Source organism: Petromyzon marinus, chromosome 19, assembly GCF_048934315.1.
Source record: "Petromyzon marinus isolate PM22_M1 ecotype Great Lakes invasive population chromosome 19, UKy_Petmar_22M1.pri1.0, whole genome shotgun sequence".
Classification (NCBI taxonomy): domain Eukaryota; kingdom Metazoa; phylum Chordata; class Hyperoartia; order Petromyzontiformes; family Petromyzontidae; genus Petromyzon; species Petromyzon marinus.
Genome location: NC_133685.1, coordinates 14,815,162 through 14,829,002, shown reverse-complemented (window position 1 = coordinate 14,829,002; position 13,841 = coordinate 14,815,162). Strand labels below are relative to the sequence as shown.

Sequence of the window (13,841 nt, the reverse complement as noted above, 5' to 3'; positions counted from 1 at the left end):
TCCACCACGCACAGACGCGTGTCCACCGCGCATAGGTGTCCTCCGTGCATTTCCGCAACACGTGTCCACCACACACGTCCACAATTACCCACATGTCACCACCCACCGTGTGTGATCACTCCGCCAGATAGGTCCACCGCACACGTGCGTCCACCACGATGGTCCACCGCACACACACACATCCAACAATCAGCAACGGTCGTTCCAGTTTTTGTTTTGTTTAAATGACAATCGCCGAACCTGGTTCTCCTCCAGGGTCTCGATGAGCTCCTCGTCGGACTTGAGGAGCGGTGTCCCTGTGCGGTGGTGCTGCTCGTACGAGAATTCCATGGCCGTCCACGTTTGCCGGATTTCGGTGAGGACCTGCTCTCGCACGACGACGATGACGACGATGATGACGGCGGCAGAGCGACAAGGGGCATCGAACAAAAAACCTCAAAGGGGACGCGACAGAACTACTTCTGAAATTGACGCAGAGATAAACAAAACCAAAAACTGTCACAGAGAACCATTTGAGATTTAAAAGCTTGGAAGAGGGCAAGTAAAAGATGTGACGCGGGTGAAGCTTCGGTGGTGGAATGTTGACCTCTTGGTTCGGTAAAGTCACGATTTTCACCACCTCCATCTCTATTTATTACAACAACAAAACAATCTCAACACATTCACCAACAACACTGCGTGTGATCTTAAGAGGAAAATTATATAACAGGTGACGTCAGAGCGATGCGCAAACCCGGCTCGACACTGTTGGATGCCGGTGACGGACGTGCTCCAGCGTGCAGCCAGCAAAACTTTTTTTTAACAACATAGTGTGATCACACAAATGCTTGCTGACCCCACTGCTGGTGCCATGGGCCTCGAATAAAGGAAGTTCCAGAGAGCCTTTCTGAGAGGATATTTTGGCCTCCTCTTACACGCTGGCCAAACATCATGGAAGGGGCACACGCCACCCTGCCAATTTGACTGTGGCGTACAAATATAAGCGACTGGGTGGACAAAGCGGCGGGTGGTGATTCCGGGAGACGGAACTGGTGGGCTGGATTGTCATTACCGCACAGCACCACCCGATTTGCCGTGCGTTACTCGTGTATGCTTTGCTTTCGTAAAAATTAATCTACTCTCGTGAGTACAATACGATGCAACTACACTTTAAAAAGCACGGCGCGACGCCTCGTTTACGAGACCACGCGTTTTACCCTGTAGCGTCCAACGGAAGTCTATTTTAACTCTTAATTAACTATTTTAACATTACCAACTAAGGCCCACTGAGCTATATAGTTCATTTATAGAAGCGCCCTGGCCTACAAATGATAGCTCAACGAAGTTGTTTATCATCACGTGGGAATGTATAGCAGCCCAAATACTCTGAACGCATAATGATGATACTAAATGCGGGAGAGATCCGGAGAAAAATCCACGCGACCATGGAGGACAAACACGCAAACTCCAAATATACAACAGGCGTCAGGGTTGGGATCGAACCCACGTCCTCCTGCATACCAGGCGAGGTAGTTAAGTCCCCCCCACCCCCCCGCCCTCCCTACCCCACCGCCACCCCTCACCTTCTCAATGGACATCTCCTTGACGGCTTTGTCCACGACGTTCTTCACCTCCTCCTCCACACGGTGTAGCTGCAGCGCGAGCAGCTCGGCCAGCGTGGTGTCATCGCACATTTCCAACGTCACCTGGCAGGAGAGGCGCAACCGTGAGTGGCGCCGCCGCTGCTGACATCGCCGGGACGTTGGGGGGGCGGGTTCCTCTCCCGTTTGTGAGAGATTATCGGCTGAGAATCAAGCCGATGATGATGATGATGATAACCGATGATAACCTGAAACCAGTATTTACTGCTCATGTGTTCGAACCGAAACCGGCAAAATGTGAACAAATGCAGAAGTACGAACGCAGGGTGTGTGCGTGCGTGTATTTGGCGTAGCGGTTAGCGCCCTGCGCTACAAACCCGACGACCCAAGTTCCATTCCCACTCATGGCCACCAATAGCGGTGACGGTTATCTGAACCGGTCCTGGGCCTCCCCCAAGGCGACTCAGCCTCAAATGAGGACCTGCCACGGCGGTTAAAAACATTGCCGCTGGGGAGACAAATACTGCCGGGCTTGGCGCTAATCACGCTCAGAGCACTTTCCCCCGAAGGCCTGCGTAGGCTACACGGGGGACCTCTATCTGTGTCACCTGCAAGGCGCCCATGAGCTGCAACCAGTGGCGGTCGCGGATCGCCGGGTTCTGCAGCTCGGTGACCGCACGCAGCGAGGTCAGCATGTTCCGCACCAGCGCATCGAGACCTGCGTAGACGTCCCATGCACGCACCTCCTTGTCCAGGGTGCGCACCTCCTGCCCGATCACCGGGAAGGACAATATATATTTCATTCATATTCGTATGTAAACAAGAAAGAAACAACATTCCACTTGGATTTGGATGCCACTCTGGCATAATGGTTATCAAAACCGGCGACCTAGACAGGGGGGTCGTCGCTGCTTTGCAAAACGAATCCAATGATAATAAAAACAAAATAGAATTCGAAAACCGATACGGAACAATTCGACGCACGAAAAAAATCCAGACTAAATAAATGGGCGACTGAACGGACACACGCCTGGCAAATTACGCCGCCAGCGTCGCATTTCGCGTCAACGCCCCTCGCCGCCGAAACCGAGGCGCCCCGGGGGTGGCCGCTCGCTCACCTTGGTGAAGCATCGGAGCTCCGAGTCCATGTGGTCGACGTTTATCTGCCGCCACTGGGTCCCGGTCCAGTCATCTATGCTCGTCTGAGGGCACACACGGTGCAGAGTTACCACGCGAAGCAGGCCCTCTGCGGACACGTCAGCATGATGTGTGCGTGTATGTTGAACTTCTTTCGCACCATACATAGGCAACCGTGCAGTGGTGTAGCGGTTAGTGCACCTCGCTACAAACCCGGCGACCCGAGTTTCATTCCCTGTTCACGGACAACACCGGTGACGATAATCTGAACCAGGCAAGAGCCTTCCCTAGGTCGACTCAGCCTCAAATGAGTACCTGGTGTAGTGTGTAAACATCGCCGCTGGGGAGACAAAGGCGGGCCAGGCGTGTGCCATTCCGGCCTTCATAGGTGCTACTCGCTAACAGCCCCCTGCAAAACAGTCTGTTAAGGCTATACGAGGGGGATCTTTGTCTTTGTATGTTGAACTTCTTTCGCATCGTACTTAGGCAACCATGCTAATTAGAAATTAACGAATGAATTCCCCCACTGTTATTACATTGCCACCATGTCCGAATTCACATTGGCAATCATCTCTCCGAGGTCATTAAAATGAGCACCACTTTGTGGGAAGTCGGCATCGGTTGCCCAATGGAATTACAGTACTCGCACATGTCGTAGGAATGTGGAATTCCACAACAGGCTCATTGCTGTAAATGAGAGATGAATACCAGCCCCACTTCTTGCCCCAATAGAGGTCTTGGTGAGCTTTGCTCCGTCGTCACGTGAGTGGGAAAACACAGCACTGTATCCTAAGGTGTGACTGGTGCCTGCCATAGGAGTGTAGAATTTCTGCCACAGGCTCAAGACCTACAATAATATACAGCAGGTGGCTAACATAAAAAAGCAGTCAATATGCCTCCTTCCCACATTTGTCTCTCCATAGAGTATAAGTGGATGCTGCCCTGCGACCTTGGAGTGGGAAAAAAGACGCGACTGATCCCTGCCATGCAAATGTGGAATCTCCACCACTGCATCATCGAGACCGCCAAAGTACCATAGGTGAGTGGCGCCCAATAACGCGATGAAATTGTCGGCACTTGGCCGCGAGCGACATGGGGTGGCGAGATGTAATCTCCCTCGCCCGGTATACAGGAGGTCGTGGGTTCGATCCCAACCCGGAAGCCTGCTGCTGCTGTATATTTGGAGTTTGCGGTGTCTCGCTCCTTGTGGTTGCGTGGATTTTATCTCCAGGTCCTCCGGTTTTTTTCCCCTCCAAACTTAGAATCAGCGTCACATGCTTCGAGTCTTCTCCTTTCGTGTTGCCGATGTAAACTGTAGAGCAACAGCTGCAATTTCACCTTTTATAGCATTTTTCCGCCACAAATTTCCACAAGACGAGAGGCCAACTTCGTCGAGCTATCATTTGTGGTAGTCAGATCGCTCATGAAAAGGAGCTGTTGCAGCTAAGTGGTTGCACCCGACTTGCTAAAAAAACAAGCAATTTAAAAGTGTAATAGTTTACAGAGCTCCGGGAGGATTGGCGGCGCCGCCGCTCACCCTGACGAAGCTCGCGAGGTCCCACACGGACTTGAGCTGCGAGGCCTCACGCCGGCACAGCCGGAGGGCCTTGAAGTCAGGCACGCCGACCTCGAAGAGCGCTGCCGACTCCTGCAAGAAGGCCATCTCCCTCTCCAGAGCCAGGATTTCGCGGTTCACCTGGGGGTTGAGGGGGGTTTAGCGGGGGGTGGGGGGGGAGAGAGGAGCGGTGGTGCAGCGGTTAGCGAGCTGCGTTATGAGCCCGGCGACCCGAGTTCAATTCCCGCCCGCGGGGGCCGGCACCGGCGATGGAACAAATAGAGTGAGCGAGGGGGGGGGGGGGGGGGTATGACAGGAATGACGTCTCCATGGACTTCACAACCCAGTGTCAAAATCCGAATATTGATTTACATCGGTGGAATCTGATGAGCCATGAAGCTCTTTTTCACAGATGTCGAGTAGGAGACTGGCCATCCAGTAAGAGGCTCAACGGGGGTTCTGGTTTATATGATAAAGAAATTAGAACTATATGGGTTATCTATAAACGGCTCGCCCTCCTCTACACACACCATATGTTTATGGGGGAGGGGGGGGTCAGGGGGCTGGAGGAGGGGGGGGGGTGAGATGCAGCAAGAGGACAGCGACTGGAATGAGGCCGAGCTCGGATCGCCACCTGCCTCGGTCTCACCCGGGCAGTCGGCGTGAATCGGCATCTGCAGTTGGGCGGCAGGAATCGATTTGACACTCCAGACCTGGTACCGCTGTTGTGTTGAACTAACCAAGCAAATGTACGACGCTGGGCCGACGTTGGCACATAGCTGGAACCGTTGGACCCCACGCAGTTCTCATTTCCATGTGTACTGCGATGTAATAGTGTGCTGCACAGTTGTGTGTATGTATGCTGAACCGTTTTCGCACTCTACGTAGTCAACCATGCTAATTGGAGCCGTGGTTTTGATACGCCTAGAGGTCATGGGGTCGCCAACCTGCGGCTCCGGAGCCGCATGCAGTAGCTCTTTAAGCAACTGGCTCCGTGACGCAATTAATTAATTTATTAACGTGCATTGCGGCTCTTGAAAACTTTTTTTATTCACCCAAATAGATTTTTGCACCAAAGTAGAACAAAAAAAATGGCTCTTCTTGTTATTTTGGTTACCGACCCCTGACCGGAATGGCACACGAGGGGGTGGGTGGTTCGGGCTGCGGCAAACCTGGCGACTCCTAGGCAAGCGCGCGGGTGCGCACGTCTGCCAGTCTTCTTAGTCAGCCAACCCGCAAAACACCTGGGGTCTGTCCCGTGACCTTCTGCCAGCGGCGAGCCTTCCACACTTCACGCGACGGCCTCAAAGTTCACCGAGCCTGGCACGGAGCTCTGCCGTGGCGACGTCGCCGCCACTCGGTGGCGAATGGTCGCAGTTGTTGTTTCGTGTGTGTGGGTTGGCAACGCGCACCTTGTCCAGCATGGCGTACGGCTGTGCCGAGTTGTAGGCAAACGGAGCCTCTGCTCGAAACCACTCGCGGAATTCCTGCTGCCTCAACTGCGCCACACACACGTGCACGCGCGCACACACACGCACACAGACACACACACACGCGCACACACACGCACACGCACACACACACGCACACACACACACGCGCACACACACGCGTACACACACGCACACACACACACACGCGCACACACGCAAACGCGCACACACGCACACACACACAAACACGCGCACGCACACTCACGCGCACACACATGCGCACACACACGCACACACACGCGCACACACACACGCACGGGGATTATGCGCCGATCACGCAGGACCAGCGCAACCGATGCTCGGGGCCAGATTATTTTCGTGGGAAGTCCAGGGCTGTGATTATCCGACGTTGCGCCAGCTCCGACTTCCACAACGTTGAGCCGTCTCGTCGACTCAGCGGAGGCAATGGCCGTCACGTGACGGGCGACCGACGCCGTACAAATGTTACGACTGAAACCTCGCGTAAGCAAAAAGAAAGAAACGCACGGATTCAGGCGCCGCTAAAGCGATGGCAAACAACGAAAAAGAAGAAAAATGCAGAAGCGTAAACAAACAAACGTACGCACGTCTGTATGTCTGTATGTATGTCTGTATGTATGTGTGTTGAACTTCGTTCGCACCGCACGTAGACAACCACGCTAATCGGAGGTGCGGATAACAAACTAAACGCATAAAAGCAGTTCTAAAGAAGTTAGTTTTCAATATACATGATTCAAAAGTGCATGGCTCCAGTGGCTTCGTAATGTTGGAAAGGACAGCGGTATAGATGGCCGCAGTAGCGCATCTGAACGCGATGAAAGTGACCGTCTTTGTTCGATGGCAGCCAAAAGCCGCTGCTGTGAAAGATGACCGGAGTTTGAGTGATGATGGCTTATGCTCCTTGACGAGATCAGCAAAGGTGTTGTGGTTAATTCGTGGAGCTCGTACGTTCTCTCTTCCCCTGTTTTATTCAAGAGTGCAAGGAGAAAAACGAATCGAAAAATCTCAAGGGCTCACGTCGAACTTGACGCATTTCTGCCGGATGATGGTGACGCGCAGGCTCTGCATCGGCGCCACCTCGTGCTTTACCGTGATGGCCATCTTCTTCAGCCCGTTCCACTTCTCTGGCAATTCCTGCATGCAGGCGCGACGACTCGCGATTATCATCATCAATCATGTATGTTTGTAGAACTTGCACCGTACATAGTCAACCGTGCTAATCATCATTGTCGTCGCCATCGTCGCCGCCGTCATCGACCGTGGACTATCCACTGCTGGATGAAGGCCTCTGGAAGCTGTTGCAAATTTCGCCGTGTATGTGCGAGTCCCATCCTCGGGCCTCGCCATCGCCTGTGGTCATCGTCGTTCTCGTTGTCGCCGTCATCGTCATCATCGTCGTCATCGTCGCCATCGTCGTCATCGTCGTCATCGACGCACGTCGTGTTTGTCATTGTCAATGTTGATGAGATGAGCAGCAGGAAAGTTACTCTGGCACCAGTAACTACAAAACGACAGAAATAATAACGACAACAACTAGATCGCAACAACAATCACATCACAACAAAAATAGCAACCACCACATCATAACAGTAATAACAAAAACAATCAGATCAAAACAGCCACAATCATATCACAACAATAATAACAACCAGATCACAACAAAAACAACCAGATAGCAACAACCAGATCACAACAACAACCAGATCATAACAACAACCAGATCACAACAACAATCACGAGACACCACCAGGCGACCCTATCCTGTATGTATGTACGTTGAACTTCTTTTGCACCGTAAGTAGCCAACCGTTCTATATCGGAGGTGCAGGGGAAGAACTACAAACACACCGCCACGCTGAGCACAGTCCTAGACTGTGGTGAGTGAGCGAGCAAGTACAACGAACAAATCACAACAACAACATTGGAACAACAGTAACACCAACATCAGCAGCAACAACAACAACAACAAAATACAAAGATCCCCTGTACAGCCTGTAACAGACTGTTGGGGTATGTGCCATTAGCGAGCACCTATGAAGGCCGGCACAACACACGAGGGGGTGGGGTGGCCAGCACTACGCCCGGCTGCCTTTGTCTCCCAGGTGGTGATGTTTCCACACACCGCACCAGGTACTCATCTGAAGCCGAGTCGGCTTAGGGGGGAAGCCCTGGGACCGGTTCAAATAATCGTCACCGGTGTTGGCCGTGAGCGGGGTCGCTGGGTTCGTAGCAGCTCACTAATCGCTGCGCGACTGCTCAACAACGACAACAACCGTAACAACGCATGGCAAGGCCAAACACCAGCGGCCCGCGAATACGGGCAGGTGGGCGGGCAGTCACCTCGAGCTGCGCATGCACGCTGTCGGGCAGCCGCTGCCCGTAGAGGAGCAGCAGCTCGATGGTGTCGTGCAGCGGCTGGAAGAGGTGGTCGGTGGCCGTCTGGCGGTCACGCACGGCCATCAGGTGCATCATGGTCTCCACGAGGCCCTCGTAGTCGTCGGCGCGGAGCTCCCTGTGCAGGCCCGCCTCCGTCACCGCGATGAATTCCTCCAGCTCTGCCAGGCTGGTGGCGACGACGGTGACGGTCGTTACCGTTGTCTATTCGGCGTAATGATGATGAGCGTCATCATTGTCTATTCGGCACGACGATTATCGTTGTCTATTCGGCACAATGATGATCGTTATCGCTGTCTATTTGGAGCGATGATCGGAATCTACTCGGTTAGATGATTGTTATTTTTATTTATTCGGCGTGATGATCGTTTTCGTTCCCTATTCGGTACTAGCGCACCGCATACGTAGCTACCAATCTATCTCTCTCCCATCCAATTTGCGTATGTTGGTCTATCTATTATCCATTCATCTATATGTAACAGCCTGTCTACATGTATGGCTTACTACCTTCTTTGCCAGCTTATCCACTGTCCGATCTATCCACGTATCCACGCATCTACCTCTGCTCATACCAAACGGCAATGCTGACGTTACATCAGACGTTGGTGACCTAACCTGCCCCCACCCCAACCACGCCCCCCACAACCCCCACGAGCCCTGCGACCCCCCGCAACCCCACGACCCCCGAGAGCCCAGCGACCCCTGCAACCCCCCGCGACCTCACGACCCCACGACCCCCGCGAGCCCCATGACCCCCGTGACCCCACGACCCCCGCGACCCCCATGACCCCACGACCCCCGTGACCCCACGACCCCCGCGACCCTCGCGACCCCACGACCCCACGAGCCCCGTGAGCCCCGCGACCCCACGACCCTTGCGACCCCCACGACCCCCGCGACCCCACGACCCCCGCAACCTCCGCAACCTGTCAGTGACGTGATGGATGAGGTGCTCCTTGAACATCCAGCTCCAGCGGCGGACGATGTTGAGGAGGGCCGTCTTGAACGGGCGGACGTCGACCCGCAGCCACGAGTCGATAACTCGCGCGTCCTCCAGCGCGGCCACGCGTGCGTGCAGCTGCTCGTAGATGTCGATCTGCGGGGAGGGGGGGGGAGGGGGGGGTGCGACGGCGTGATGTCGCGCGTGCCGGTTCGTCGATCGCTTCCCTCGCGTCTCTCGGCTATGCTCCTTTACCCCACCCCCCCGGCGCGTTCCTCTATATTCCGCTGTGGGCTCCCACCGTCCCTCACTGTGACTCCCTCCGCCGCCCTGCTGCGTGCGACCCAGTCTCGCTCGCTCCTGCTCCCTTCTCGCTCCCCGTCACCGCTGGAACCAATTCCGACCGCAGCCACGACGACCTGCAGCTTCCATTCTTCCTTTAAAACGGCCTCCATCTCACACCCCTAGCCCATCCTGCTGCTACTACTCCCTTCCCCCGACCTCCAGCTATGACCAGGCCTACCCCAACTCCTATCACAACCCCTACTACTATCCCCACACCTATCACTACCCCCACCCCTATCACTACCCCCAACCCTATCACTACCCCCACCACAACCACTACCCCCACCACTTCCACTACCCCCACCCCATCACTATCCCCATCCCTATCACTACCCTCATCCCTATCGCTACGCCTACCCACATCACCTAGCCCTACCCGTACACCTGACTCTACCCCTACTCCGACCCCCCACCCCTAACCTGCTCCTTGAAGGCCTGCAGGCCCGGCGGGGCCTCAGGGACGCCGGCGTCGGCGTGGGCCTCGACCTCGCCGGCGGAGAGCGCGTGGCCGTAGCGCAGGAACTGGCGCAGGAACTCGCGGCGGTCGTCGCTCCAGAGGAACGCAAAGGGCGCGGCGGCGGCGCCCAGTTGGCTGCGCGCCCGCGCCGCCGCCGCTGCGGCGCGCCCGGAGATCTCCTGGCGCAGCTCGGCTAGGTCCAGCATGTCCTCCATGTCCTGCTGCTCGGCGTCAGCGGTGTAAGGGGTGGGGGGGAGTGACGTGAGCACGTTGCGCCCATGGTGCCGGACGGGCAACGTTGTCGTGGGCAGTGCCATGGAGGGAGGGCTAATTCCGATTGGCCGTTCCCCTCAGGGCATTTGTGGCCACCACAGCGACTAGATGGGGGCTCTGGACGGGTGCAAGGGGCTGGCAACCCCTCCACCTTCAATAAATTACCACTAAAACCACGTCTACAATATCTCATTAATATGCTTGTGCTGGAGGCCCCGGGGGGACAGGCGTCTATGACTTCTCCTGGCCAAACCCCATTTGGCGGGGCCAGGAGACTGAATATTTACCCTCGGGGCTCCTCAAGAAACAACAAAAAGCCACTACGGATGGCCACGTGGAATGTTCGAACGCTCACTGCTGGACCGGTACCGCCTGGATCTCTGTGGCATTCAGGAGGTCCGGTGGACCGGCTCTGGCTCCTGCAACCATGAGGGGTGGACAGTTCTCTACTCGGGGCAAGAGACTGCCAATGAAGGGGGCATGGGAGCGTGGCAGTGAGGCTGACAGAGGAGGTGTTCAAACTGGCTGAGAAAAAGCGACAGGCCCACTCTCATTGGCTACAGCATCCCACGTTAGAGAATGAGGAGGCTTGCCGCAGCCTTCGCTCGGAGGTTCGAAGAGTCGTGAGGTGCAGCAAGGATGGGTGGTGATCGCGGGTTGCTGAGGAGATGGAGTCTGCCTCAATGGCCCGCGATCACAAATGACTATTTCACTCCATCAAAAAAGTAGCCTGCAGCACCACACCGATTACCATCATTAGGGGAAAAACGGTGATCCAATTTCCGACCCCCAGGAACAGGTTTGCAGATTTGCTTAGCATTTCTGTGAAGTCCTGGGGGAGGGGAAATCCCTCCACCTGGAAAACGTCGTGGGACCAAGTGGAGATGACCCTGCTGAGGCTGCGGTGCCTCAAATATTGGAAGGGGAAGTCACTCCCTGTGAGTGGCTGTATGAGGTGCCATCTGTTGAGGAAGTACTGAAGGTGATCCAGAGTCTGAGACTAGGAAAGGCACCGGGCAGAGATGGTCTCACAAGCTTAATGCTGAGGGATGGTGGCGTTTGTGCACAGACTGCCCTACATGACATCATAACAAGTCTGGACCACTGGACGGGTTCCGCAGGACTGGAAGGATGCCCTGGTGGTCCCCATCTTTAGGAAGGGAGACCACATAGACTGTAACAACTACAGGGGCATCTCACTCCTCAGTGTGCCGGGAAAGGTCCTGGCAAGGATTATTCAACACCGCCTTGCCAGGCACGCTGACGAGAGGCTTGCGGAGCCCCAAAGTGGTTACAGGAAAGGGCGGTCCTGCACAAATGCCATATTTTCTGTCCATTTGCTACAGCAGAGGTGTAGGGAATTCCAACAAGACCTACATCTCTGCTTTATTGACCTGGTCAAGGCCTATGATACCATCAGTAGGCCTGGGCTCTGGGTTATTCTTCGTGCTTTCGGAGTCCCTGACCCACTGCTCATGATCATTAAGGACCTTCATGATGGTGAGCGGGCCCGGGTAAAACTACATGGCCAGGAGTCGGAGCCATTCCCTGCTCACCTTGGGGTGCGACAGGGATGTCCTTTGGCTCCAACATTATTTAACATCTATTTCGACCACGTAGTACGTGAAGCCTTCAGTAGCTGTACCGGAGGAATTTACATTTGGTACAGATACAATGGGAGGCTGATCGATGCCCAGGTGCGGTCAAGGGATGGCTCCCTATTGGTCAACCACGTTATGTATGCCAATGACCTGGTAATTGCGGCTCACTCAGAGGAGGATTTGGAGACGCTGCTGCTGAAACTGGAGTGTGCCACTAAGAGGTGGGGCCTTACCATCAGCCCCACCAAAACTAAGCACCTGCCTGGGTATTTTGTACCATCGGACACCCCCACAACTCCCAATCGGTGATGGGGCAGTTGTGGAGAGAGTGGAGAGTTTCCCATACCTGGGCAGTGTGCTTATGACCACTGCCACCACCCACCACAATTACCACCCTCACCACCACCGTTACCACCAACTTCACCTCCCTTATCACCGCCACCATCACCACCACTACCACCACCTTCACCACCCTTATCACAACCATCACCGTCACCACCACCACCACGACTGTCACCACTACCCTCACTTTGAGCACTTTGACAAGCTTCATCACCACCACCACCACCACCATCTTCAACCACCGTTATTACCACAATCACCATTACCACCCTTATCACCACCACCGTCACCACCACCACCACCACTGTCTCCACCAGCACCACCACCGTCACCACCCTTTATCACCACCACCACCACCACCCCCGCCGCCCTCCCACCTGGTAGTGTGGCATGCCGAGGTGCGTGGCGACGCGGGGGCACAGCGAGGAGACGCCGTAGACGTCGTCCAGGATTTGCTCGACGACGTCGACGAGCCCCTCGCCGCCGTCGTCGTCGGGCTCCAGCGAGGGCGAGAAGCGGGGGCGGCCGCCCCGCAGCTCCAGCTGCACCTGCAGCAGCGGCGCCGGGCGCAGCGCCGCGTCCGTGCCCTGGCGCAGGAAGTGCAGCGAGCGCAGCGCCGCCGAGAAGAAGCCGTCGAGGAGGATCTCGTCGACGAACTCGAGGTAGGCGAGCCACGGCCCCTCCTCCCCCTCCCCCTCGCCCAGCAGCAGCAGCGAGCGGTTCTCCTGCGTGGAGCCGGATGACAACGCGCGTACTTGCGTATGTGCTTGCGTGCGTGCGTATGTGTGCGCTTGCGTGCATATGTATGTACGTGCGTGCGTATGTATGCAAGTACGTGCATGCGTATGTACGTTCATTCATATGTGCATATGCGTGCATATGTGTGTCCGTGCATATGTATGTGCATATATATGTGCGTGTGTGCATGCGGGGTGAAGGTTGCAGTGCTGGTGGGGAGGGCGGTGGCGTAGCAGTTAGCGTCGCTGCGCTATGAACCCGGCGAGCCGAGTTCGATTCCCGCACACAGCCACCAACATTAGCGACGATTACCTGAACCGGTCCTGGGCCTCCCCTAGATCGACTCAGCTTCAAATGAGTACCTGGTGCGGTGTATAAACATCGCCACCGGGGAGACAAAGGCGGCCGGGCGTCGTCCTGGCCGCCCACCCCCCTTATGTGCCGTGCCGGCCTTCATAGGTGTTTGCTAACAACACTTGCCTAAACAGTCTGTTAAAGGCTACATGGGGGATCTTTGTCTTTGGTGGTGGCGAGGGTGGTGATGACGATCATGGTGAAGGTGGTTGCAATCGTGTGAATGATGAAGCGGCAATCACGAAAGCGATATAATGGTGGTGGCGGTGTTGGAGGTGGTGGTCCTTATGGTGACGATCCTGGTCACTCTGCTAATAGCCAAGATGAAGATTACAGTGATGACCATAGCTTCTACTGCCGATGATAACGACGATGCTCACCCTGCTGATGATGACGCTCACGACGACGATGGCAATGATTATCACGCAATTTTACAGTCATCACAATTTAAGATGACAATCACACCCCCCCCAACCTCCCGTCGTCTTCAGCAGAGGACATCTCAATCCCTTCACCGCCCGCCCTGCACCGCACCCATGGCTTACGATGCCAGCCTGGCCCGTCTGGGTCTTCACCCGGCACACTGCATCCCGTGTTCCCATCCGGCCTCGGCTACTATTCACTCGCCACCTACTCCATTCTACCTACGACCT

At 55.4% G+C, this 13,841-nt stretch overlaps 1 protein-coding gene across 1 annotated transcript in view; it reads right to left on the bottom strand.

The window, feature by feature from the left end:
- Positions 1-13,279, bottom strand: part of LOC116943811 (dynein axonemal heavy chain 11-like) — a 98,757-nt gene extending 85,478 nt beyond the window's left edge. The window contains exons 1-11 of the mRNA XM_032957033.2: positions 12,474-13,279; positions 9,844-10,101; positions 9,065-9,234; positions 8,085-8,307; positions 6,762-6,878; positions 5,685-5,771; positions 4,255-4,413; positions 2,699-2,782; positions 2,189-2,347; positions 1,563-1,685; positions 241-363 (exon numbers count right to left, since the gene is read on the bottom strand). Coding sequence (XP_032812924.2) covers positions 241-363; positions 1,563-1,685; positions 2,189-2,347; positions 2,699-2,782; positions 4,255-4,413; positions 5,685-5,771; positions 6,762-6,878; positions 8,085-8,307; positions 9,065-9,234; positions 9,844-10,101; positions 12,474-12,953 — 1,983 coding nt within the window. The 5' untranslated portion in view covers positions 12,954-13,279. The remainder of the gene's footprint in view (positions 1-240; positions 364-1,562; positions 1,686-2,188; positions 2,348-2,698; positions 2,783-4,254; positions 4,414-5,684; positions 5,772-6,761; positions 6,879-8,084; positions 8,308-9,064; positions 9,235-9,843; positions 10,102-12,473) is intronic.
- Between the last annotated feature and the right edge of the window lie 562 nt (positions 13,280-13,841).